General features: G+C 46.7%; 1 protein-coding gene across 21 annotated transcripts in view; it reads left to right on the plus strand.

Annotated features, from left to right (window-relative positions):
• ADGRL3 (adhesion G protein-coupled receptor L3) overlaps positions 1-24,143 on the plus strand; it is an 813,661-nt gene that overhangs the window by 547,485 nt on the left and 242,033 nt on the right. For all 21 annotated transcript variants that reach the window (XM_060236824.1, XM_060236827.1, XM_060236810.1 and 18 more), the window contains 2 exons: positions 9,500-9,685; positions 15,071-15,109. In XM_060236824.1, coding sequence (XP_060092807.1) covers positions 9,500-9,685; positions 15,071-15,109 — 225 coding nt within the window. The remainder of the gene's footprint in view (positions 1-9,499; positions 9,686-15,070; positions 15,110-24,143) is intronic.

Genomic DNA, 24,143 nt, shown 5'->3' on the forward strand with positions numbered 1-24,143 from the left:
CAAGCAGGCTTCTCCACTATCTTGCTCCTACAAATGATTAGAATCCTTCTTCTGCTCCAAACTCAGTTTCCCAATATCCAGCTGATGCTGTATCAAGATCTCTTTTAATCTAAAATAGCGGTCTCTGCTCTAGTGTAGCAGCTCCAGAGGGACATAGATCAGTTTCCTTCTCTTTTTTTTGGCTTCCTAGAGCTGCTGGCTCCTGGTTGGGAAAGTTAGAATCACAGAGTTGGAAGGGGCCATATAGGCTGTCTTGTCCAACCCCCTGCTTGAATGCAGGATCAGCCTAGAGCAGGGGTGGCCAAACTGGCTCAGGAGCCACATGCGGCTCTTTCACACGTATTGTGTGGCTCTCAAAGCCCCCACTGCCACATCAGCTGACTTGGGGAAGACATTTCTCTCTTTAAATCACTTCTCCGATCCTAGCCAGCGGGTGGCCTAGAGAATGCATTGAAAGTTCAAGTTGTTTTCTTTCCACCTCTCTCTCTCTCTCCCACATCTATCTATCTTCCTTCCTTCTTTCCTTCCTTCCTTGTACATATGAACATATGAAGCTGCCTTATACTGAATCAGACCCTCGGTCCATCATAGTCAGTATTGTCTTCTCAGACTGGCAGCGGCTCTCCAAGGTCTCAAGCTGTGGTTTTTCACACCTGTTTGCCTGGACCCTTTTTTTGGAGATGCCGGGGATTGAACCTGGGACCTTCTGCTTCCCAAGCAGATGCTCTACCACTGAGCCACCGTCCCTCCCCCCGTAGTTCTCAAACATGTGACATTTATTCTATGTGGCTCTTACATTAAGCAAGTTCAGCCATCCTGGCCTAGAGCATGCCTGACAAGGGTTTGTCCAGCTGCTGCTTAAAGACTGCCAGTGAAGGGGAGCTCACCATCTCCCTTGGTAGCCGATTCCAGTGTCGGACAACTCCTACTGTAAAAAAGTTTTTTCCCCTAATATCCAGCCAGTATCTTCCTGCCCTTAATTTAAACCCATTATTCCAAGTCCTGGAGATCTGAGTTCCTGGAGATTTGAGGGAGAGCTTCAGGAAGAAAGAGTTTGGGGCAGGGAGGGACCTCAGCAGGGTATAAGGTCATTGAGTCCAATGATCCTCCAAAGCAGCCGTTTTCTCCAGGGGGTCTGATCTCCATCATCTGAAGATCAGTTGTGTCACAACTCAATGGGGTGTTACCATTTGCTGCCACCACTCTGGGTTAAGGGTCCCCCTTGAGAAGGCCCAGAGTACCCTTCCAAGCTCCTTTGCATATTAGGCCACACACCCCTGATGTAGCTAATCCTCCCAAAAGCTTACAAAAAAAAAAGTCTCGTAAGCTCTTGGAGGATTGGTTACATCAGGAAGGTGTAACCTAATATGCAAAGGAACTCCTGCTAGAATTCCACCCCTGTAACCTAATATGCAAAGGAACTCCTGCTAAAATTCCACCCCTGGGCGTGAAGACCAGGCAGAGTGAACAACAGGGGGGGGGGGGAAGTGTACTTAAAAGTTCAGTTCAGTGCAATATAAATAAACAAGGTGCATTAAACAGTAAAAGGGCTGAAGGAGAGATAAACAAATGCCCTAATGCGTCTGGACTTACTGTCCCTAGACTGTCTCAGTCAGACCTGGGCCTGCTCACCCTTCCTCTCAGGGCAAGGGTCTCTTCCCTGCAGTAGTCCTTCCTCAGCTCTGTTTCCTAGGAAAAGAACAAAAGCTTCCACCTCCCAGGCCTTTTATTCAACCATCCTCTTTCTCTGATTGGACCAACATGGCACCAAAACCTTACAGGGCTTCTGGGAGTTGTAGGCACTTCCCACTACTACCCCTCAGGCTTTCCTGGCCCTACGGGCCTCTAAGGTACAGCCCAGATCATGACAAGTTGTAATTCCAGATCTCCTGTCCCCACCTGAGAATTAGCACCCACAGAATATGCAACTTTTTCTCTTCGATAAAGATCCAGAACCTCCTTCAGCCTCTGGAGGGTTTCTTCTTTCCGTTTTTTAAATTATCACAGCCATTCTTCTTCATAGCCATTCTTGCTGTTTGAATCCCTTATACACAGCTGATCAAACGTGGCTCAGCATTCCAAATGAAGGCCAGATACCTTGTCTGGAATCACTGATGTTTCTGTCATCCCAGAAATGCCTTAACGAATATAATGGAGAATGAAATGCCAGAGATCACAAGCCATTTGGTAAGGGAGCCGCGTTCTCTCTTCGTCCTCACGGAGAGCAGCCCAGCAAAAGGTTTCTTCAGTTTCCACTGAAACTCTTCATTCTTCCTGAGCAAGCATGTTCCAATAAAAAAAGCTTATCGGCCTCTTCCTCAGGGTGAATGGTAATATTTTTCTTCTCCCCAGCCCCTGGTCTGATAACTTCGGTTTGGCTTGTTTGTCATGAATGCTGGTGCTGCATAACGCTCCAGAACCCTTTTAATTTTTCACATCTTTGGGCATGGTTTTCATATATTATGTCCTTCGATATCTGCCCTGACCTGGATAGCCTAGGCAGGCCCGATCTCATCACATCTTGGAAGCTAAGCAGGGTTGACTCTGGCAAGTACTTGGACGGGAGACCTCCTTGGAATACCAGCAGTCAGGAGGGCAGGGGCAGGCTTTATTCAGCCACCTCTCTGAATATCCTCCAGGCCCCCAGTAGGGGTCACTCACCAGAAGTCACCATCACTTCCAGGTGCACGTGCGCCCACACACACAAGTACAAAAATACCAAGTGTGTGTGTGTGAGAGAGAGAGAGAGAACAAAAAGTTTTGAGCTTTCTGTCAGCTTCAGATCCAGTGGTGGCTCTGCCACTAGGCAAATTATGCATCTGCCTAGGGCACTAGGCTGGGGGGTGCTAAATTTGGCCCTTCCCCCTCTCAGCAGTATAGGCAAATGCCTGTGCCGCCTGCCACCCTCCTCTGTGGCGCTCACACCACCGCCTGCACCCTTCTACTCACCCCCCACAGGCCGTAGGCAAAGCCAGAGGAAGGTGCCCAGCCTGTGCAGCGCTCTCCAAATGCCACAAAGACCGGGCACCCTCCCCCTTCCTCTGGCTATGCCCGCAACCCACAAGGGGGCACAAGGGTGGGGGCGGACCGCAGAGGAGGTCGGTGGAGTGGGGCTTTGCCTGGGGTGCCGGGCGCCCTAGGGCCACCCCTGTTCAGATCCAATAACTTATCTTTTCTTGGCTGGTCGTCCTTTTGTTATGACCCAATTAAGACAACTAGCCACTAGAAAAGGAGGCAAAGTACTTATTTAAATATTTATAGTATATTCAAGTTTCATCTGTCCTTTGTATTTAATGGCTGCTTTTTTTGATCTTGTAGAATTTCTTTTTAATGCTTATTTGACCCCTGTAAGCTTTCTTGTTTTATGTACAGCTTTGAATATTTTGGTGAGGAGGGCTACGCGACAGGAAGTGCTGTAATCTCAGCTTCCTGTTTTTGCGAGTCTCTCTCATCTCTTGCCCCTCCCCTCCCTGGACTGTGAAAGCGTACTTGGAGTGCTTGTTGTCCCCAACACGTCCGAAGCCACGCAAAGACCAAGTTCTCACCAAGGTGGCAAATCTTTGAACTTCCAAGACTTTATACAAGTGGAAGCTGACTTAACTGAATGTTCCCTTCTGAACTGGCTTTGTTCCCTACTCTTCCTCCTCATGAAGCCAGCTGGGTGACTCTCTCTGCCCCACCTACCTCACAGCAGGGTGTCTGTTGTGGGGACAGGAAGGGAAAGCAATTGTAAGCCACGTTGAGACTCCTTAAGACCGAGAAAAGCAGGGTATAAAAACCAACTCTCCTTCTCCTGCCATTCACATAAACCGGGGGTGTCGAACTCATTTGTTATTAGGGCCGGATCTGACATAAATGAGACCTTGTTGGGCTGGGTCATATCAGGCTGGGCCATGTGTGTACCTATTTAAGTTTAGGTAGCAAAGATATAAACTTAATAAAGGACACAGACAAACACAATTAAATATATATTTTTTAAAAAAATTTAAAACATAAAATGTTAGCACTCATTGGTCTTAAAGGTGCTTTCTTTGTATTTCTCCCTTGGGATCCAGGAAACTGGGCAAAGGAAGCTCTGGTTCTGTTCTTCCTTCCGCAGGGGACTGGTGGGGCGGGGAGCCTCAGCCAGTAGAGAGAAGAGACTTGGCTCAGTAGCTTTGCTGTGTGTTTGAGAGAGCCTGGGAAAACAAGCTCTGCCTCCCACCCCCTTCCTCCCTCAGCCAATGGAAAAAATAGAGGTTTTGCTCTGTAGCTCCTGTGTAATTGAGCAAGCCTTGCAAAGCAAGCTATTATGCAGAAGGAAGCAAGAGAGAGGGAGAAGGAAGCAGATGACAGCCACTTGTCTGGGGGCCTGATAGGAGCCCTCTGAGGGCCTGACTCAGCCCATGGACTGCATGTTTGACACCCCTGACATAAACACTGTGTACTTACATATTGTATTCCCTGTTGTGAAGTGGGGGGCATTTCCTGCTTTCCCCATAGCATCATCATGCATTCATGCACCTCTCAGGGCTTCCATGGCTTGTCTCTGATCTTTCCAAAGCCTGGATGGCTGCTGCGTGGGTGGGAGCATTCAGATTTTCCCGGTCCCACCCTTATAGCAGCCATTTTGTTTTCCCAGTTTCCTGCAGCAGCCATCCCCTCTTCCTTCTGGCTGGAGTGCCAAGTACGGAATTGCATTTGTGACCCCTTTTCCTTCAGCCTCAGGACTAATCAGACCTTTGAGCAGGGTTGAGAGCTCTTGAGCCTGTATTCATCAACGAACAGTTGGAGAGTGCCAGCCAGGGATCCTTGTAAATCAAACAATGCCTTACTGAAATTATCCATGCATCCTGGACTAACTGCATTCATGCTCCAGTGTTCGCTCCCAAGGTTTAGTTTGCCAGACATAGCTGTGAGCAGGGGTCATTTTGTAGGGGGAAAAGGTGCAGGAGCTCAATAGCATATCTCATTTGCATATGCCCCCAGATCTGTGTGCAGCGGGGAGAGAATTTCCCACTGCATGCAGACCCTGGCTGGAGGTTCAGGAGCTGCACTTCTGTGAGCCCCTGCTGAATTCAAGCCCTGGTTATGAGCACGGTTATGATGTTGGTTGCCGGGCCCCTACCAGGGGCAGGCTCTGGGACCCACCCCCTACCACCAATCAGCTGGCCAGCAGGGGGCTTACCAGCAGGAAGGCTGGGTCGCTGCCAGCAACATAATACCATCATTTCCAGAAGTGATGTCACCGCGCCACTGGAAACGTGGGCTTTGACCTGCTTTTCCTGCTGTTTCAGTCCCCACCCTGCACGGTTGCCAGAAGTACCTGGCAAATCTTAAGATGATGGCAGGTAGAACTCTGCCTTGTCCTTTCTTGGCCCTCCTCCTTTGTAGGGCTGATGGCACCACAGTATCATGGGCTCTTTTGGGTCTTCCTCCTCAACCTCCATAAGATGGTTGTGTCCAGTTTTTTGCTCAGTTCCAGATGTTCCCCGTTGACATCTTTGTGGGCCTTTATGAAGCTCATCGGCTCCACCCATTCTTATTTTAGGGTCACTTCTGTTTATCTTACCATGGTACAGAAACAGACGATGTACCGAAAAAAATGCAATGATATGCAAATTTTCTAGCTTGAAGCTCTGAAAATGTGTAATCTATATTTGTCAAGGCCTTTTACAATTTAACAACACATACGGTATATCTGTATAACAATTACAATAGCTCCAAGGTTCATACAGGCAGGGCTTTTTTGTAGCTGGAACTCCTTTGCATATTAGGCTACACACACCCTGATGTAGCCAATCCCCCAAGAGCTTACAGGGCTCTTCTTACAGGGCCTACTGTAAGCTCTTGGAGGATTGGCTACATCAGAGGTATGGCCTGATATGCAAAGAAAGCCCTGCATACAGGCAACATCAGCTGGGTGCAGAACTTTCGAGAGACTGCGTTGATCCATGCATAAGAAGCTGTTGTCTGTGGCTCCATTAGAAATAATGTGTATGAGAGACTGTGCAGAAGAAGAGCACCAAATCTGCCTTAAATTCTGGAAGAGGCAAGTTCTCTTTCTCTCTTCATGTGAACTTTTGTTGAAATTCCTCAAGGTGTACGACTCCAGATCAACATTGATTAAGACATTGTTTTGGGCATTGAAATTTACAAAGAAGTGTTAGAGCACAAGGTCTTAAGTAGATGTTGCCTGTATGAACCTTGGAGTGCGGCTATTGTAATTATGATACCGTCACATGTGTTAATACATTGTAAAAGTGAAGAGCCCTGTGGCGCAGAGTGGTAAAGCTGCAGTACTGCAGTCCGAACTCTCTGCATATGACCTGAGCTCGATCCTGGCGGAAGCTGGGTTCAGGTAGCCGGCTCCAGGTTGACTCAGCCTTCCATTCTTCCGAGGTCAGTAAAATGAGTATCCAGCTTGCTGGGGGGGAAGCGTAGATGACTGGGGAAGGCAATGGCAAACCACCCCGTAAAAAGTCTTCCATGAAAATGTCATGATGCGACGTCGTCCCAGAGTCAGAAACGACTGGTGCTTGCACAGGGGACTGCTTTTACCTTTACATTGTAAAAGGACTTGAAAATGATAGATTATACATTTTCAGTGCTTCAAGATAGCAAATTTGCATATTACTGTATTTTTGTTTTGGTGCAGTCTTTTTGTATTACTTATACCGAGGCCTGTTTGTATCTTACCATGGTGGCTGGGGGAGGGAGAGGCTAGCTACATGGAGAGGTTCAAATGTGTGTCATACTAGAGTGGAACAAGTCTTCTAGGGCCAGAGCTTTTCACCCAATCTTGCAAGTATTCTTTGTTTCGAAACATGGCTTAGGTAGGAAATTTCAGGCTAAATTTGCAGAATTCAGGGGATAGTTCAGGGACAGTTGCAAGTTAGCTGTTTTTCCTTTTGCTGAAGCTCACATTCATGCAAACAGGCACCCTTCCTAATTCTAGCATAAACCAGATGGTGAAAGACAGAAAATATACAACGAACTCAAAGCAAGTCGCATAATGGTCATGGAATTGCTTATGTAAAGGAAACAGGGTTAGTACATGAATGCCTTACGAAAAGCATTTTTTTAATTTGGTTCAGCTGTGGGGAACAAGCAATAAAATCCATTGCATAAATTCATGCAGTGCACTGGATTGAAGGGGCAACGGATACCTGGAGTAAAAGCAACTTTCAGTTTTGTCTCTCTAGACGAGAATTCCAGGGTGTCCCATAAAACTTATGGGCAATAGATTAAGGACAGACTTCCTTATGCAATGCGTGATTAAAATGTGGAATTCGCTGCCAATAGTCATAGTGATGACCACAGGTATAGACAGGTTTAAAACATCTATCAGCCATGGTCACTTCAAGGAAACCTTCACATTCAGAGGCAGTAAAACCCTGAGCCAGAGGCAGTAAAACCCGGAGCCAGGAGACAACATTAGGTGAAGGCCTCGGCCTCTCTGCCCTGTTGCTGGCCCTTCAGAGTAAGTGGTTGGTCACTGCATGAGACCAGATGCTGGACTAGATGAACCACCAGACCTGTTCTTAGGCCATCTGGCAGCATTGGCTGCCACAACAACCACGGAGGAATGCATCATCATGTGGAAGACCTCTCAATCCGCTATTCATTTTTTTTTTATATACTGGTGCTGATATGTAGATCCTTCAGCTGTACAAATATATTCTTTTTTTTTTCTTGGAGAAATGAAAAGATTCTCAGTCTGTCCAAAGTTGCCCCAGGGCTGATTCCCCCAGCCAAGCCACCAACTTAGGGAGGCACACCAAAGAGACAGGGGCTTAGCTCAAGGGGCCAGAGCACTGCAGGGGTCCAGCTCATTCTTGGCCATCACTGCTAATCAGGTCCAAGCTAAGCCTCAGGAGCAGTGTTCCCTCTAAGCTGAGTTAGCGGGAGCTAGCTCACAGTTTTTTAGCCTCCAGCTCACATATTTTTGCCTTAGCTCGGGAAGGATAGCCCCAGAGCAAACTGATTTATGCAGTAGCCAAATCACTCACAACTTTAACGCCAGTAGCTCACAAGGTAGAATTTTTGCTCGCAAGACTCCACAGCTTAGAGGGAGCATTGCTCAGGAATAGCATCGTGGGGCCCGGCCAGCAGCAGCACCAGGAAAAGATGGGTGTACCTGGCTTGGGGAGACACAGTACCTTGAACCAACCCTGTGAGGGCCCCATGCCAATTACAACAGCAACAAGATTGGACCATCCACAGAGACAGTAGAGGCCTCTACATACTCTGGGGAAATCCTCTGGTATGCAAAAAAGGGGTTGGAAACTTCCCCTGGTTGAGGACTGCATATGAAGTGTCATGATCTGTGCTGTGCTGTGAGAGAGAGGCCTAGTGGGCCTAGGGAGCCTGTGAAGCCTGTGTCTCAGTAGGAAGAGACAGCCTACAATCAGCCAATAGGCGTCCAAGTCGGCTCTGAGGGAAATAGTTTAACAGCTCTCTCAGGAGGCAGACGCTGTTCTTTCCTCCTGAGAGGTCGAGCAGGCAGGATGGCTGCTGTTAGGAGGAAGACCCCCACTCTGAGGGAGAAAGTGAGCAGGCCGAGGCCTGGGCCTAACAGACAAGGGACATTTAAGTTCAGTCGCGTTAGGGACCTTATGTTTATTTTCCTTCACCCATGTCACTACTGTTTTAAAGCACCTTATCTCTTCACTTCCCCTTTATTGAGTCTCCTGTTTAAAATAAACCGTTTTGTTGTCCTTTGTTACTCTGCCTGGTCTACACGCCTCTTTTCTTGGCCAAAGCAAGGGATCTGAAGGGCTTGCGAGGGGACTCTGGGCCTTCTCAAGGGACACTAATTCCAGAGTGGTGGCAGCGTCAGGTGGCACCCCCATCTGGGTCATGCCGTGAAGGAGAAGGCAGGGAAAGAGAACCAGTCTGCTGAACCCCTGAGAGCTTGCAGAATGCTTGAGTAGGGAATTTGGGGTGCACGTGATCTCCCGTTCCCCACCCCCATGAGTCATCGTTGAGCCCCGGACTGTTCCATTTCTCGTTTGCCTTCAGCCTTGCCGCCCGCGCCATTTCAAAAAAGAAAGAACCAAACAGGCCTCCTGCAAAGTGAGAACAAAATAGATGGTATCAGCCTTCAAAAATGACAGGACAGAACAGGACACGTTTTGGCCGGGGCAGTTTCTTAATGAGACAAGAAGAGATTTGCTCCAGGGTCAGAACAATTCATGGTAATCGCCGAGAAAAGTGGATCGCTCGGTTGTGCATCACAAAGGAAGCGGAGGTTGTCTTTGGGTAGCCAGAGGTTAGGAAAGATTTTTTTTTTTTAAAGCAATGGTCCAAAATAATTACGGTTTCAAAACATGAAAAATGTAGGGAAGGAAGGAAGGGGTTTTGCATTTGCAGCTGAATCCTAATTTATAATACCTAAGTTCCTTATTAGTGGAAGGAGAGCATCCAGGGCGGCCTCTGCCCCAAACACGTGGAAATGGGCTCCTTTTCACTGGAGGCAGCAAAATAACACCATTTTCTCCTGTTCTCCAAACCACAGCTCAAGTCGGGAGAAACGGCTGCCAACGTTGCGAGGGAACTGGCCGAGCAAACGAAAAGCCACCTGAATGCTGGAGACATCACCTACTCAGTCCGGGCCATGGACCAGTTGGTGGGCCTACTGGATGTGCAGCTCCGAAACCTCACTCCTGGTGGAAAAGACAGTGCTGCACGAAGCTTAAACAAGGTAAGGAAAGAACCACTTTGGAAAGCAGGAGAGGACTGATTAGGTTGGCTCTATCTTTTGCTTCTACAGAGGGTAATAATGCTATCAGAGTGATAGAATAAGATCTAAGAAATATGAGTTCAGATCCCCTGCTGAGCTATGGAAGCTCACTTGGGCCAATCATAGGCTTTCAGCCTCACCTCTCTTGCAGGTTTGTTGTGAGGAGGAAACAGGGAAGGGAGACCTGAACTGCCTTGAGCCACATCTGGGCTGTCCTGCACACCTAGGAAGAGGAGCAAGATAGAAGTGTGGTCTATAGATGAATCTCTGCTGTCGTGGCACACTGGAGCATCTTCAGTCTTTGTCCATTCCAAGAATGCAGCCAACCTCAGGGGAAAGGGGCGTGTGGGTCTCTTCCAAGAGAAGGCTTTAGGGGGAGCCTACCTGGGACTGAAGAAGGCTTCACAGCTAGCTGAGGCAGGGGGAGGATGACTATCCATTAAGCACCAAAGAATTCTTCAATATGATTTATAGCAAGAGTAATCAACCTTGTTATATTCTCTACCTGTGAATAATTGGGGGGTGGACCCTGAGACAGGCAGAGTTTTGGGAGGGGATGTGCTTCTATGGGGTAAAATGCCATACAGCCCACCTTCCAAAGCAGTCCTTTTCTGTTCTCTGTTGCTGAGAGCTCACTTGTAATCCCATGAGATCTCCAGCTACCACCTGGAGGTTGGCAATCCTAGGCAGTATGGAGATAGATGAGCAAACTTTCCTCAGCAGGAGTCAGAACTGGCTCAGTAATTACAAGCAGAGTTGGAAAATGCTAAAGTATTTTTTTAAAAAGCTTATTTTGCATAGCTTCTCTCAACACCCTCCCCCCGAATTTGTAATATTTTTAGGTTTTTCCATTGATTTGTGGAACCCTTTGGTTGTATTAATCCATTGGAATTGATTCTTTAGCTCTGTTGGAGCTAGATTGGCATCCAAGAATTGGGAAAGTGTTTAAGCATTATGTTGAAGCATGTACAGGCTATGGAAGTTCATTATCTGAACCAAGTTGCAAATTTCGGCACTGATTTTAGTCTCGCCCCCTGCCTGCTGTGGTGGTTTTACGCTTGCCAGGAGTTTGTATATGGAGGAGTTCTTTTTTTTTAAAAAAAATGCAGTCTTCTGTGTTGAGACCTCAGTGGAGCAGTCCACTTCATAACCTCATCATTCTCCCACCGCATTACGCTATCAACCGCACTTCAGGCTTCTCTAACCAGCCCTAATTGAAACTGTTGTGTGCCAAGTCCCAGCATAACCACTAAATTTCGTAGCCATGTTCCAACGGTACCGGATATTTGATCACATCAAAGGGCACTGTGAAACACCACTTCTCATGTTAATCCCCTGTTGAAGGTCTTCCACCAAGACCACTAGAAAGGTCTTCTTCTCAAAGCCAGGCTAAAAAAGATCAAGAGTATTTCTATCATCCAGGTGTGCCTGGGGTTGCTAAGCAACTATATGCTCAATTACGTTGCTCGGAAACCGGAGATCAGATACTGGACGATAATTTACTGGGTCATCAGCACTCAAAGATCCCCTTAGGGAGTGAATGGATAACAGCCTTTTAAAGAGATAGAGGCTTCTTCCCCATCATCATCTGATATTTTATAGATCACCTAAATTATACTCAATAATAATTGAGAACGGAGTTATATCTGGAAAGCAATCTACGCTTACGAGTTTTTATTAGCCAGGAAAGGCAGCCGTTCAATAAGCATGTGGTTAAAAGCATCTTCCCCAAGCACGCTGCCTCTGTGTCTGAGGAGGGAACAAAGTGAAAACAATCCAAGACGAAGTGACAGGATGACATAATCAACACCTCCAGCACAGGTATTGTTCGCAGCTAGGACATCCACGTCAGAGTCGGGGCAAGCAATTTTATTTTCACAAGGGTTCGTGAACATGTCTTGACCTGAGCCGCACATGATAAACTCGGTACAAATGTTGGCATCTCCCAGAACGACCATTGCGGAAGGTATCTGTGCCAGGTCTACGATCATTTATGCCAGCTCAGTCAGGGGACCCTCCCATGCGGCCCTGGTGCCCAGCACATGTTCACAGTTGTTAGTGCTCAAAACTGAATAACAGAATATCTTCAGATGTGATTCTGCTTACGCATTTGCTGGTTTGTTGAGAGGAGAGCAACGTACCTCCCCCTTTGCCGCCAGCCCTTCATTGAAACAAAGTTCTTCTTGAATTAAGGCTTGACTAAGCCTTCTTCAATCCACCACATTTGCACAAAAGCCCGTTCACAAATTACACTGAATTAATGTACTATCTGTGCATGGCATTCACTTGATTTTTATTTATCCACGTGTTGAGCCATTCTTATGTTACACGGCAACACATGTAGAGGTGAACATGTGGTTGAAAACCGCCATTTATCCAGGTGCTAATCCCCGGTTTCAGTTGTAAAGTGAACACGCATTGGCTGTTTCTTACGAACGGGGTACACGTGTACTTGGAGGCTGTCCATGTGTTCAGTGTGATGTGTGAACAGGGCTCTTGGCAGTGATCACCACATGGTCAACCCTGACCTCCAACCGTGCCTGCTGTTATCCCTGAAAAATTATCGTAATTTTGTAAAGATCTGATTCTCAGCATTTTTAAATGGCCGTTCGGTGTGCAAAAGCCCATGATAGTATCTTAAACTGTCAATCAGAAAACAATCACAACAAACGAAGCAGTCCCACTGTTCCCGCCATGATGTTTGTCTTCCGAAATGCTCATGTTTTACATAAACTTCCATTTTCTAGCATTGTTTTTTTCTGCTCTATCACAAAACAAGCTGTCATTGTGTTAGCATTATATCAGTGTATCATTATTCATTTGTTACAGACTTTGCTCGGGTGTTTCTGTTTGAAATAATTACCAGTTTTCAGACATCGGGTAAACTTCTTAATATTTCACGCCAGTGGATTACTGAGGACCGCCTCGCTTAACCGGCTTCAGTATCTCATCGCAAGCGATCTATTTTTAATCCCCCTATTACACATGGCACCCATTTTTCCCACACTCACACACATATTTTCCATTTTGTTCAGACTGTGGCAGAAGAGGAAAAAAAGACTCTTAAACTGAGCAAACTATTCCCAGATCTGTTGAGTGCTTTGCCCAGGCAGCTTTATCTCATCAAGTTTCCACAGTCAAATAGCATCAATCAATTACGGGCTGTGTGGAAATGCAAGAGAGAGTGCTGAGTCCTCTAAGCCACAGCCGGTCCAGTCAATCATGGCACTCACAGCCTCGGTCATTTACTTCCCCTCGTGATTTTATAGAAAGCCACGGCTTTTTGCCCAAACCCAGAGAAAAACTATCTGCTTCCATGGTCCATATCCAGAACTGCTCATTTAACGTAAATGTACAATCCAAATGTGCAAATCAGCCACCTATTCTTCATTACCTTCCATGGGTACACGTTGATACACATCCAGAGTGCATCACATTCACATTCAGATGTAGAAGTATGTTTGAGATTTCATCTAAATGCGCATTTCATTGAAAGCTATCAAAGACATCTTCATGCAAATGAATGTCTGATTTGCACTTAGAGTTCCTGATACAAAGGCAAATCATCATCTCTGGATCAGGGCACATGTTTAAATTATTTGGCTCAGATGGTCCTGCAAACCATATCTGAAAGCAACAGAAATGATCTCATCAGATCTTGGAAGCTAAACAGGGTCGACTGTGGCAAGTACTTGGATGAGAGACCTCCTTGGAATACCAGAACTGGAAGGGCAGGGCCAGGCTTTATTCAGCCACTTCTCTTGAATATCCTCCATACCCCCAGTAGGGGTCAGTATGGAGATACAAGATGGAGAGCAGAATTCATCGAGATTAACAGACTAGGAACCGCCATTTGTATTGCGCAGGAGTGTTACAGTTTATGTGTCACTTTTGCTGCTTACTCAGATCTGGACGTTGACTGCCCCAGGGAAACTGAATAAATGCCTTGACACAAATGCAACCACATTTGTCCAAAATGGTACCCAGGCACAGTCATTGCTCCACATCAGCTGCTTCTTCTTGGCGCCATTTTAAATTTATCTTTATTGTGTATTCCTGTTCAGAGCTGAGATGGAGTCCTGTGATGGTATCACAGAGGCCGAGCAAAGCCCTCCCACTGAATTGGGGATAGCGGGATGAGAACAACATATCCCCATTGCCAGAGCAGCTAGTTTGACTCATGGATCTTGTGGCTCCGTTGTCCACCAGTGCCACACAACAGCTAGATTTTTCCATAGATCCAGGTTTAGTCGCATCTAGTAATGAATGTGTAGTTGGGGCAGTTTATGCATTCAGAGTTGCAGTCCATACAAATGGATGCAGCGCAGATATCAAATGTGTGTCCCCGGCCACATTCTTCCTTTACTAGTCAGCTACATTCTATTTGGTTCGGGGCCAGGGAACATCAGCTCTGTTGTCTCGGCAACAGGTGGGGAGAGATGACAGGTCACATGAAGTTGCCTTCTACTGAGTCAAGGTCCATCAAGGTAAGGTCCACTCAGGCAGGCAGCAGCTCTCCAAGGTCTCAGGCTGAGGTCTTTCCGGTCACCTCCTGCCTGGGTTCTTTTAGCTGGAGATTCTGGGGATCGAACCTGGGACCTTCAGCACACCAAGCAGATGCTCTGTCACTGAGCCATGACCAGGGCTCTTTTTCTAGAAGGAGCTCCTCTGCATATTAGGCCATGCCCCCCTGATGTAGCCAGTCCTCCTGGAGCTTACAGAAAGCCCTGTACTAAGAGCCCTCTAAGCTCTTGGAGGATTGGCTACATCAGGGGGGTGTGGCCTATTATGCAGAGGAGCTGCTGCTAGGAAAAGAGCCATGGTCACTCCCCATACACAGCACCTCCCCAGAGTCACTGTGGCCCTTGGCTGGATCCACTCTGATCGGCTTCTTCCAGGATGGTGTTAACATTTAAATCCACTCCTTCCCATGCACTGCATTTTGCATGCTCTACGAATTCTAAGCATGGAGCTGCGAGCCGGATCACCCCGCACTCTTGTGTATTTTAAGAGCTTCCAAAGAATCAGCGAGGGATAATTTCACGGGAGGCTGTAGAGAGTTTTTAAATTGGCCATTGTGCCAAGGGAAGGTTTATAAGAACAGTTTTCACAGTTTGTTCTTATTCATTTGGTGCTCTCTGATGACTATGACGGCAGTAGTTTAAGCCTGAGCTAGTCTTTAATCATATTAAAAGGCTGTTGCTTAACTCAGTGTGTAAGTTAAGTTTTCTCAGGAACACGTTGTGATAGGAATAAACGTGTGTGTCCTTTTTCTTACCCCTGTCGTTAACTGTTTCTTTTCTTTCTCCTTCTTTGGTGTTTCCACCGCTGTCTTGATGGATTCAGCTTCAGAAAAGGGAACGGTCTTGCAGAGCCTATGTCCAGGTACTCCAAAGTATTCATGAATATACAGTTATTTGCTTGCCTTGTTGGGGTCATTACTGCTGTGAATACACAGTGCCTTAGGGAGTTTCACAGGCAAAAATGGACAGGCTTTGATATGAGATGGTTGCATAGAGCGATGACGCACTCTGTGAGCGCACCTTAGCACTATGCCACCATCTCGCATCAAAGTACAAAAGAGGACATCCAAGACGATTAGGAGGAAAAACTGAAGAGCATGAGCCTTTTCAGTCTAGAAAATATCCAAATAAATAAACAGGAAAAAACCACCTAAGGGAAAGTCATGTGGTTTTATAACTATGCATGGGGGTGGAAAGGGTGGATAGAGAGCCAGTTTGGTGTAGTGGTTAAGTTTGCGAACTCTTATCTGGGAGAACCGGGTTTGATTCCCCACTCCTCCACTTGCAGCTGCTGGAATGGCCTTGGGTCAGCCATAGCTCTCTTAGAAGTTGTCCCTGAAAGAAAGGGCAGCTGCTGTGAGAGCTCTCTCAGCCCCACCCACCTCACAGGGTGTTTGTTGTAGGTGGGGGGAGGTACAGGAGATTGTGACTGCTCTGAGATTCAGAGTGAAGGGTGGGGTATAAATCCAATATGTTCTTCTTTCTCTATCTCATAATACTACAATTTGGGGACACCCAGTGAAGTTGAAGGGCGGTGGAACTCAGGGGCATCCAATCCAGTTGGTTGGCAGAAAGAAAAAATACTTCTGTACTCAGTGAGCAATGAAATTGGGGGGGGGGTTCACTTCCATAAAGATACACAGGCACCAACCTTGTAGTGAAGGAGTAGAGAGACCATACAGCAAGCAGTCGTAACGATAGCCATGAGCACTGGTCATGTTAAAAGCGCATTAGACTGGATTTGTGGAAGGGAGAGCCATCAGTTGCTACTAACCATGAAAATTAAAGGGAACCTCCATATTCAGTGGCAAACGGAGACAACATCTAGGCAAGGCCTTGGCCTCTGTGCCTTGTTTGTTGCCACATCAGGGGAACAGATTGGCCGCTGCATGAAACAGGATGCTAGACTAGATGGAGAACTAGTCTGATCCAGCAGGGACGTTCTGGCCTAACCATGTAAAATGCCTAAGTTCCTTTTATCCCTTCTGTGGTCCCTTTCTTGACACTGTTATCTGACAGTAAACCTGAAGCCTGAGCTCTAAAGTGGACAATTTATTGCCCATTTAGTGTAATTGGGAGCTTTTAGCGAAGATTTTTCAGCAGAACCATCTCAGTAGATCACATTGTTCTGACACCAAGTAATGTTGGTCCTTCATCATCGGAAATCTCTGAAACTTCTTAATCAATCTACCTCATGCTGGAAATGGTCAGACCTGCAGCGAGAAATTTGTGACCAAGGGCCTAAAGAATTACTGGGCAGGAGAATCATGTCAGTTCGAAATAGCAAAAATCTCAGGATAACTCTAATGTGCTTTAGGTTGTTTAATGTATTAATTTGAAACAAATTGGATTTTAAGCCAAGGGGTGGGGTCGTGTGGGTGTGTTGTTTCCAGCCATAACCACAATACATTATGGATCTTTTCTGCATTACTGTGTTGGGGGCTGTTTCGTGTTATTTTATTGCAATTTTTTGTTGTGGTTGCTGTTCAAGTGTAGAAAGCAGTAGGGTAAAAAAAAAAAATCTTAAATATGTCATCAGCAGAGCTTTTTTTGTAGCAGGAACTCCTTTTCATATTAGGCCACACACCCCTGATGTAGCCAATTCTCCAAGAGCATACAGGGCTCTTAGCACAGGGCCTACTGTAAACTCCAGGAGGATTGGCTACATTGTGGGGTGTAACCTAATATGCAAAGGAGTTCCTACTACAAAAAAAAAGCCCTGATTGACAGTAGTTGATAAAAGCAGGCTTTGAGTCTTTTCCATCTGTTCCTCTTATAAAGTAGCTACTTAATTGAGGGAGAAAAATCGGACTACAAGTAGAATAAAAATAAAAGGGTAAAGGAGATATTTATTTCAAGGCAGCTTTTGAACAGGTGTGTCCAATGGGCTGGAAACCCTTTGCCAGGGGTCCCCAAAGTGGTAAGAGTGGGTGCCATGGTGCCTGCCCACATCTTTTCAGGCACCAGACAAGCATGGCCAGGGAGCTCTGGCCCCTGTGGCTGCCATTTTGTGGCTAGCTCTGGCCATTTTGTGGCTCCGCCCACCACGCCATGTCAGAATTCCAAATGTGCCCACGGGCTCCAAAAGGTTGGAGACTCTTGCCTTTGTTATCAGACAGCAATCAATTGATTAGCATCAAAGGTATCGCCAGATAATGATCACTATTTCTAAGTCTTGAAATACTGGGGTATATGTATACACCTATAAACAAGTATTGGGATTTGATGAGATTGAAGGGATTCGGGGGAGGGAGGGGAGGTTAAAGCAGTGCAGGAGCGCAGCTGCAAGAATTCATAGCTTCTCTACGTGTGACGATGAGCTACACAAAGGGGCAACTTGCGCCGCTCACAACAGCTTGAAAATGGAAGGATCCCTTGTGTACCCCTGGAACGATGACGAGAGTTGGTTTATAGAGCATCCCTCGTGGGGTCACTTAATTGGCTTGACGACGACGAGCTCCGCCGTGCATGTCAAACAGCTTCCAGACCCCTCCGCTTCTGGCTTTTGCTTAACTCGTCCTGTTTTGCGTTAGTGTGTCAGGTTGAGTATCCTTGTTAAATGGCTGGAATAAATTGGCTAACGGGGAGTACACAGTACAGCATATTAAATATAACCACGGGGAGTTTATTTAGCTAGGCCACGACGTTGGTGCCTAAGGAGAAAAGGATCCCAAACTTTTACCTACTGTAATTAAAAGGACATCCCAGAGTAGTCTGATCCACAGCGAGGGTTTTGTGGTTTGGTGGCCCATTGTTAAAGCTCTGTAAGCTTAATATATTTCGCAGCAGGGGAAAACTTGCTCTTGATTTGTGTCAGTAAGAGAGAGGATGGCAATTCAGGCCCCGCAGTCACGGGCAAACAAAGAAGCAGCCAGCCGTTTTGTCACTGGCGCATCTCATTTTCACATGGACGTTAAGGAAGAACACGTGCGCCCAGTCCTGTGTGTTAGCAGAGCTGTTAGAGTGGCGGAAAAGGTCATTCTGTACAAACTGCCATTCACAATTTTCAATGCACTGGGACCAGAGAGGCGGAGTAGCAACTCACATGACTGTGGGGTAAGGTTGGTTGTGTAATATGCAGACTGAAAGGGGTTCTGCAGTACTGCAGGTTGTTGGAGCAATGAAACTCTAGGAATCTAGAACAGGGGTGTCAAACTCATTTGTTATGAGGGCCGGATCTGACATAAATGAGATCTTGTCCAGCCAGGCCATGTATGTCATAAAATGTAATGGCAAGTAGCAGAGATACAAACTTTATAAAGGGCACAAACACAAAGATTTTTTAGAAGCTTAAAATATAACATGCTTAAAACATTAGCACTCATTGGATTAAAGATGCTTTCTTTGTCTCTCTCCTGTGCAATCCAGGGAACTGGGCAAAGGAAGCTCTGGCTCCTTCCTTCCTTCCTTCCTTCCTTCCTTCCTTCCTTCCTTCCTTCCTTCCTTCCTTCCTTCCTTCCTTCCTTCCTTCCTTCCTCGGGGGCCAGGAGGGGGGTGAGCCTCAGCCAATAAAAGGAAGAGAGGCTTGGCTCAGTAGCTCCACTGTACAATTGAGAGAGCCTGGTAAAACAAACTATTCCTCCTCCTTCCTCCCCAATGGAGGAGCCTCAGCCAATGGAGAAAACAGAGGCTTTGTTCTGTAGCTCCTGTGTGACTGAGTAGGCTTGGCAAAGCAAGCTGTGATGCAGAAGGGAGCAAGAGAGAGGGAGAAGGGAGAAGATGACAGCCGGTTGCTCGGGGGCCTGATAGGAGCTCTCCAAGGTTCAGATTCAGCCCCCGGGATGCATGTTTGACAGCCATGATCTAGAACATCAAAGCCTTCAGAGTTACTGAAGGACGTTGGGGACCCTCAGGTCCAGGATGACTCCAATCTGGTTGGTGGAAGGTGCTGTCAAATCACAGATGACTTACGGCAACCCAGTAGGGTTTTCAAGGCAAGAGACATTCAGAGATGGATTGCTATTGTCTGCCTCCGCAAGGCAATCCTGGACTTCCTTAGCAGTCTCCATTCAAGAACTAACCAGGACCAAGCCTGCTTAGCTTCTGCAGTCTGACAATCTAGCTTCTGCTTGGGGCGGGGGGGCATAGTGGGAGAGCTTCTAGTGTCCTGTCCCCACTGATGGACCTCCTAATGGCGCCTGGGTTTTTTGGCCACTGTGTGACACAGAGTGTAGGAATGGATGGTCCATTGGCCTAACCGGACATGGCTTCTCCTAAGATTGGGCTAGCCTGGGCCATCCAGGGCGGGGCAGTCTAAACTCATTGAAATAAATTGATTTGGCCTGGAGTAACTCTGCATAGGATTGCACTCTCAGGTAAGTCTGTGCTTTTGTTGTACCTCATTTATTTGTGATGCACATTTTTGTTTATTTAAAACATTTTAATGCCTCCCGGTTTGGATTCCCCAGGGTGAGGAACAGTCAAAATATTTAAACAGATTTTGGAATGCAGATACGTATAAAACAGTAAAAACGAATCCACAAAATGCAAGCATGTAAACAGCGGCAGAAAAGAGGATCAGTGAGGATCACTAATGGAACACCAAACAAAATAGAATATTTTCAGTCACTGGCGGAAGACAGTGGTAGGGGAAAAGAAATCACTTTGGGGAGGGAATCGCACAGTTTCAGTGTCACAACCAAAAAGGCCCTTTCTTGGTTTGCCCCTTGTCTAGGCTCAGATGGCAGAGGTGCCTAAAGCTGGGACTCACAATCAGGGCTTTTTTTTGTGGCAGGAGCTCCTTCGCATATTAGGCCACACACCCCTGATGTAGCCAATCCTTCAGGAGCTTATAGGGCTTTTAGTACAGGGCATACTGTAAGCTCCAGGAGGATTGGCTATATCAGAGGTGTGTGGCCTACTATGCGAAGGAGTTCCTGCTACAAAAAAAGCGTTGGTCAAGCTCAATTAGAAGCAAGTTATACACCATAGATGGCAGTTTCATTTGGGCACATTCTACAATTCAGGGGCTTTTCCTTCTCTCTAGAGTAATGTGCCACCAGAACCTGATCAAGGTGGGGATTTCCCCATGGGGAAGATCAGGACCCTCAGCTCTCTTTCCAGATTCTGAGACCTTGCCTCTGCATCTCCTGCTCCCCAGTACCTGGCTTCCACAGGACAGTCTAACCCTTGGGCACCTTTGGAGGAATAACCAGTTGCCAGCCTCTTGCTTTCACTCTTCCTGGGGCTTCCTTTTAAAATAGCATGTCCAAGGCAGGTGGGGGTCTGTGTGGTACAGAGAATGGCTGCCAGCATTAAAAGATATAAAGTATTTATTAAAAGAAAGTGTTTACAAGCATATTTTTAGCACAGCACTAGACCTAAGCAAAGGTAAACAAAAGAACTTGATAAGAAACACAAATTCTCTGTCCCTGCTCAAAATATACTTTGTCTGATGACACACTCCATAATGTAGCTTTTCTGATTTCTCTACAGAGGTCTTATCACCTTCAGTCTACTTTTTAAGGTTGCCAAGTTTGTGTTGGAAAATACCTGGAGATTTTGGGGGTGAATCCAGAAGAGGGTGGGGTTTGGGGAGCAGAGGGGCCTCAACATGGTACAGTGCCATAGAGTCCACCCTTCAAAGCAGCCATTTTCTCCAGGGGAGCTGATCTCTGCCAGCTGGAGATCAGCTGTAAAAGTGAGAGATCTCCAGGCCCCCCCTGGAGGCTGACCCTATTTCAGATATCCAAGTTGACCGCATGGTCAAAAATGACTGCCTGCTTGCAGGCCCCAGCTCAGAGGCCCCCTACCAGCTGCATCCCAAAGGAAAGAGACCTATTTCCTGTTGTGAGAATGTTTTAACAAAATCCTTTTCTCAACCTCCTCACTAGGTCACACCGGGTCAAAGAAGCATTTCCTGAAGGCTCCAGAAAGCCCCCTTTCTGAAAGCCTCTCTAGTAAAAAGTCTTCCAAACCTCTATGTTCCCTGCTTGGAGAAGGGGGAGAGTTTGCCCCACCCATTATCTCCTGCTAGCTCCATTAGCATTTGTATGGAGGTGGGCGGATCTCCCTCCCTCCCTCCCTTGCCTGTTCTCAGCTCAGAGCAAAAGAATAGTTAAAATGCACAGAGGAAATTGGGACTCGTTGCCAACCTCCCAGGAGAAAATGCATTTCTTCACAGCTCTCAAGTCTAGGGAAACGCAATGTCCCCTCAGCCATTGCCTTTGATAGCCACAGAAGGGAGTCCATTGGTGAGCTAGGTGAACGGTGTACCAATAGGACTCCTATCCTCTCCCCGCTATCCCAAGTCAGGCCAACATATTCAAGGCCAGTGATGCTTGGCACAGGGATCCTCTGGAAAGGAAAACAGTCTCAGACAAGGACAACCACTCAACACCTCCACCCCCATCCCTCAGTTGATGGAGGTTCAACTGTCCTGGGAGAGTAAGCTGGGTAAGGGGAGCTACCTCGCCTACCTAGGTCTTGGTCAAGCATATCAGGTCAAAGCATCCCTTCAGGAAAGTCTACTGGAGACTGGAAGCCTTGTTTTTTACCAGCTGGCATTACACAGCATTAAGGTCAAAGAGAAAGGGATTAACTGAGCCTGCACACTGTCATTCCTTAGGATGGGACAGAAATTAGAAGGGGTCAGAGCATCTCTGTATCTTGCCCACCTTTCGTGAAACAAATCTCCTCCCATCACTGTACCTCCCTCGCTGCCATCTTACAGGAATAGCCTGGTCAACAGCACATAACATAGGCTGCAAGGTAGGACTCCTAGACACCTGTTTGTTCCTTCATCCAAGGTTCCAAGACAACCAATGTAATTGTCACTCGGACTTCTCTATTCTACCCAAGTCCTCTGCTGAGTTTATGAAAATACATTCATTTTTAAGAGAAGACACTTGGGCTGGATTTAGACCAGCATTTTGAGTCAGTGGATGGACGGGACATGGGCGGAGCAAAGAAGCATAAACAAACACACACGTCTGCCTCCTGTCCCACCCCCAACCCATCCGAGGGCTATCCCACTTGCACCTCAAAAAATTACTACTTCCAAAGGGGAAGCTTTCTGCGGCACGAGTGGGATGGCCCTTGATGGGTTGGGAGCGGGACGGGAAGCAGTCGTGTGCATTTGGTCGTGCTTTTTTGCTCCGCCCGTTTTCTGTCCATCTATTGGCTCAAAATGTCAGTCTGGACCCAGCCATCATGTTATACACTGCATCCTTTGTCCAAAGGCCCCGTCGCTCTCAATTTAGAATCTTCAGTGCAACAGTTAAGTATTATCTCAGGATAGATTCAAAGGATAATTGTGTGGGTCTACAGTAGAACATCTCGCTTCAAGTCCAGTCAGTGCTCCCTTGGCCAGATACAACTTTCCAACTTGCATCTCAGAAGAATTTCTCACGTAAAACAGTTCACTAATATGTACCATACACAGTAGGCTAAAAAAAGTTGCAGAGATATAAAATAAAGTCCTAATCGGGCAGAGCTACAGCTCGGACGCCCTCCCTCATCAGGCGGAATCGGAAATCTCCCCAACTTGTATCTGACAGAAGGGAGCATTAATTCTCAAAAGCGTATACACCAAAAATCTTGTTGATCTCTGAGGTGCTACTGGACTTGAATCTAGCTGTTTCGGATGACACAGTGAAAATAGTTTATTGAGAATTATAAGTGAGTGGTGTGAATAAGTGCTTCAGTAATTGGGTGGTCGAAGCTGATGAATAGCCCCTTTGTGTTTGGACACTTGCATTCATTGATAATGGACAGAAAGGGATCGGCTGCCATGGAGAATTGGCTGCCATCCCTTTATGAAATTGTCTTTGGTGCACTCCCTTGTGCTCCGATTAGGGAGTAAAAGCAACAACACAAAACACCCTTTGATCTGTTGTCGAACATGATAATTTACACGAAAAAGGACTGAACAATGGCCGGAAGCCGCACCGCGTGGAGAGGCCACTCCAAGACAAAAACAATGTAAAGACATTTAGCCAAATGACAGATTTTTCTTGTTTAATTAAAACCATAAAAGACAAATGGGTTCATCTGTCATCAGCACCCCGGCAGAGGCTAACGGCTTTCTAGTTTGCTTTTTTGACCCTTTTATATAAGGATTACAGTGTTCTCTTTGATATTCGGCGGGGTCCAGGCCCTCCCACGGCTATACAAGCTCTGTGGAATAGCCTTTGCGCAGCCAGTATTCGTGGGGATCCTTGTGCCAGCTTTCAGTCTGCTGCTTGAATGCTGCCCTCCCGTTTGAAGTAGGCATTATGAACTTGCAACAGCTTATCAGTAACTAAGAGGAAATTCGAGCAAAAGGAGATTGGAGAAAGGGCTTCGATAAAAACAATGCCACAGTCCTAATTCGGGGGGGGGGGGGGGCGTGTATCATTTTTTTGCTTGTTTTTGTTTTGGAGAAAGGGAGCCAGCTTCCTTTGCGGCATTTTGTGATGTTGCTAGCCCATTTGTACGACAGGAGCAGCAGATAACTGTACAAAGGTAACCCCGGTAAACCGGGATGCCTGTTAGCTTTCTTTTTTGAATTCAAGAAAAGGTTCTCCGGTGCTATAGAAAAGAAAGGAGGAGGACGCTTGACACATTTTTCCACTCCTGAAAAGGCTGTATGTGGATAAGTGCTCACCATTTTCCCAGAACTAAAATAAACCAAAGAATAGAGGTAGGCCTTGAGAAAAACGGTCCCTTGTGTTAGAGGTGATATTGGGGCCGCTCTCCAATAGGTCTCTGACAACCAGACAGTAATATACACTAGGACGTGTACTAGCGTTGTTTGATCAGAGAACTGGTTGTGCCCGCGGAGGGCAGGGGAGGAGCTGGCGTTTCCCGGCAACGGCAGTTTGTTGTTTGAATCGCTCGCAAAGCCCAGCTTCCTTGTCGCCGGCCCAATTGGGAGGGAAGAAGTGCATGTCTCCTCCAAGCAGAGGCTCAGAGGT

The sequence above is a fragment of the Heteronotia binoei genome, chromosome 4 (assembly GCF_032191835.1).
Source record: "Heteronotia binoei isolate CCM8104 ecotype False Entrance Well chromosome 4, APGP_CSIRO_Hbin_v1, whole genome shotgun sequence".
NCBI lineage: Eukaryota > Metazoa > Chordata > Lepidosauria > Squamata > Gekkonidae > Heteronotia > Heteronotia binoei.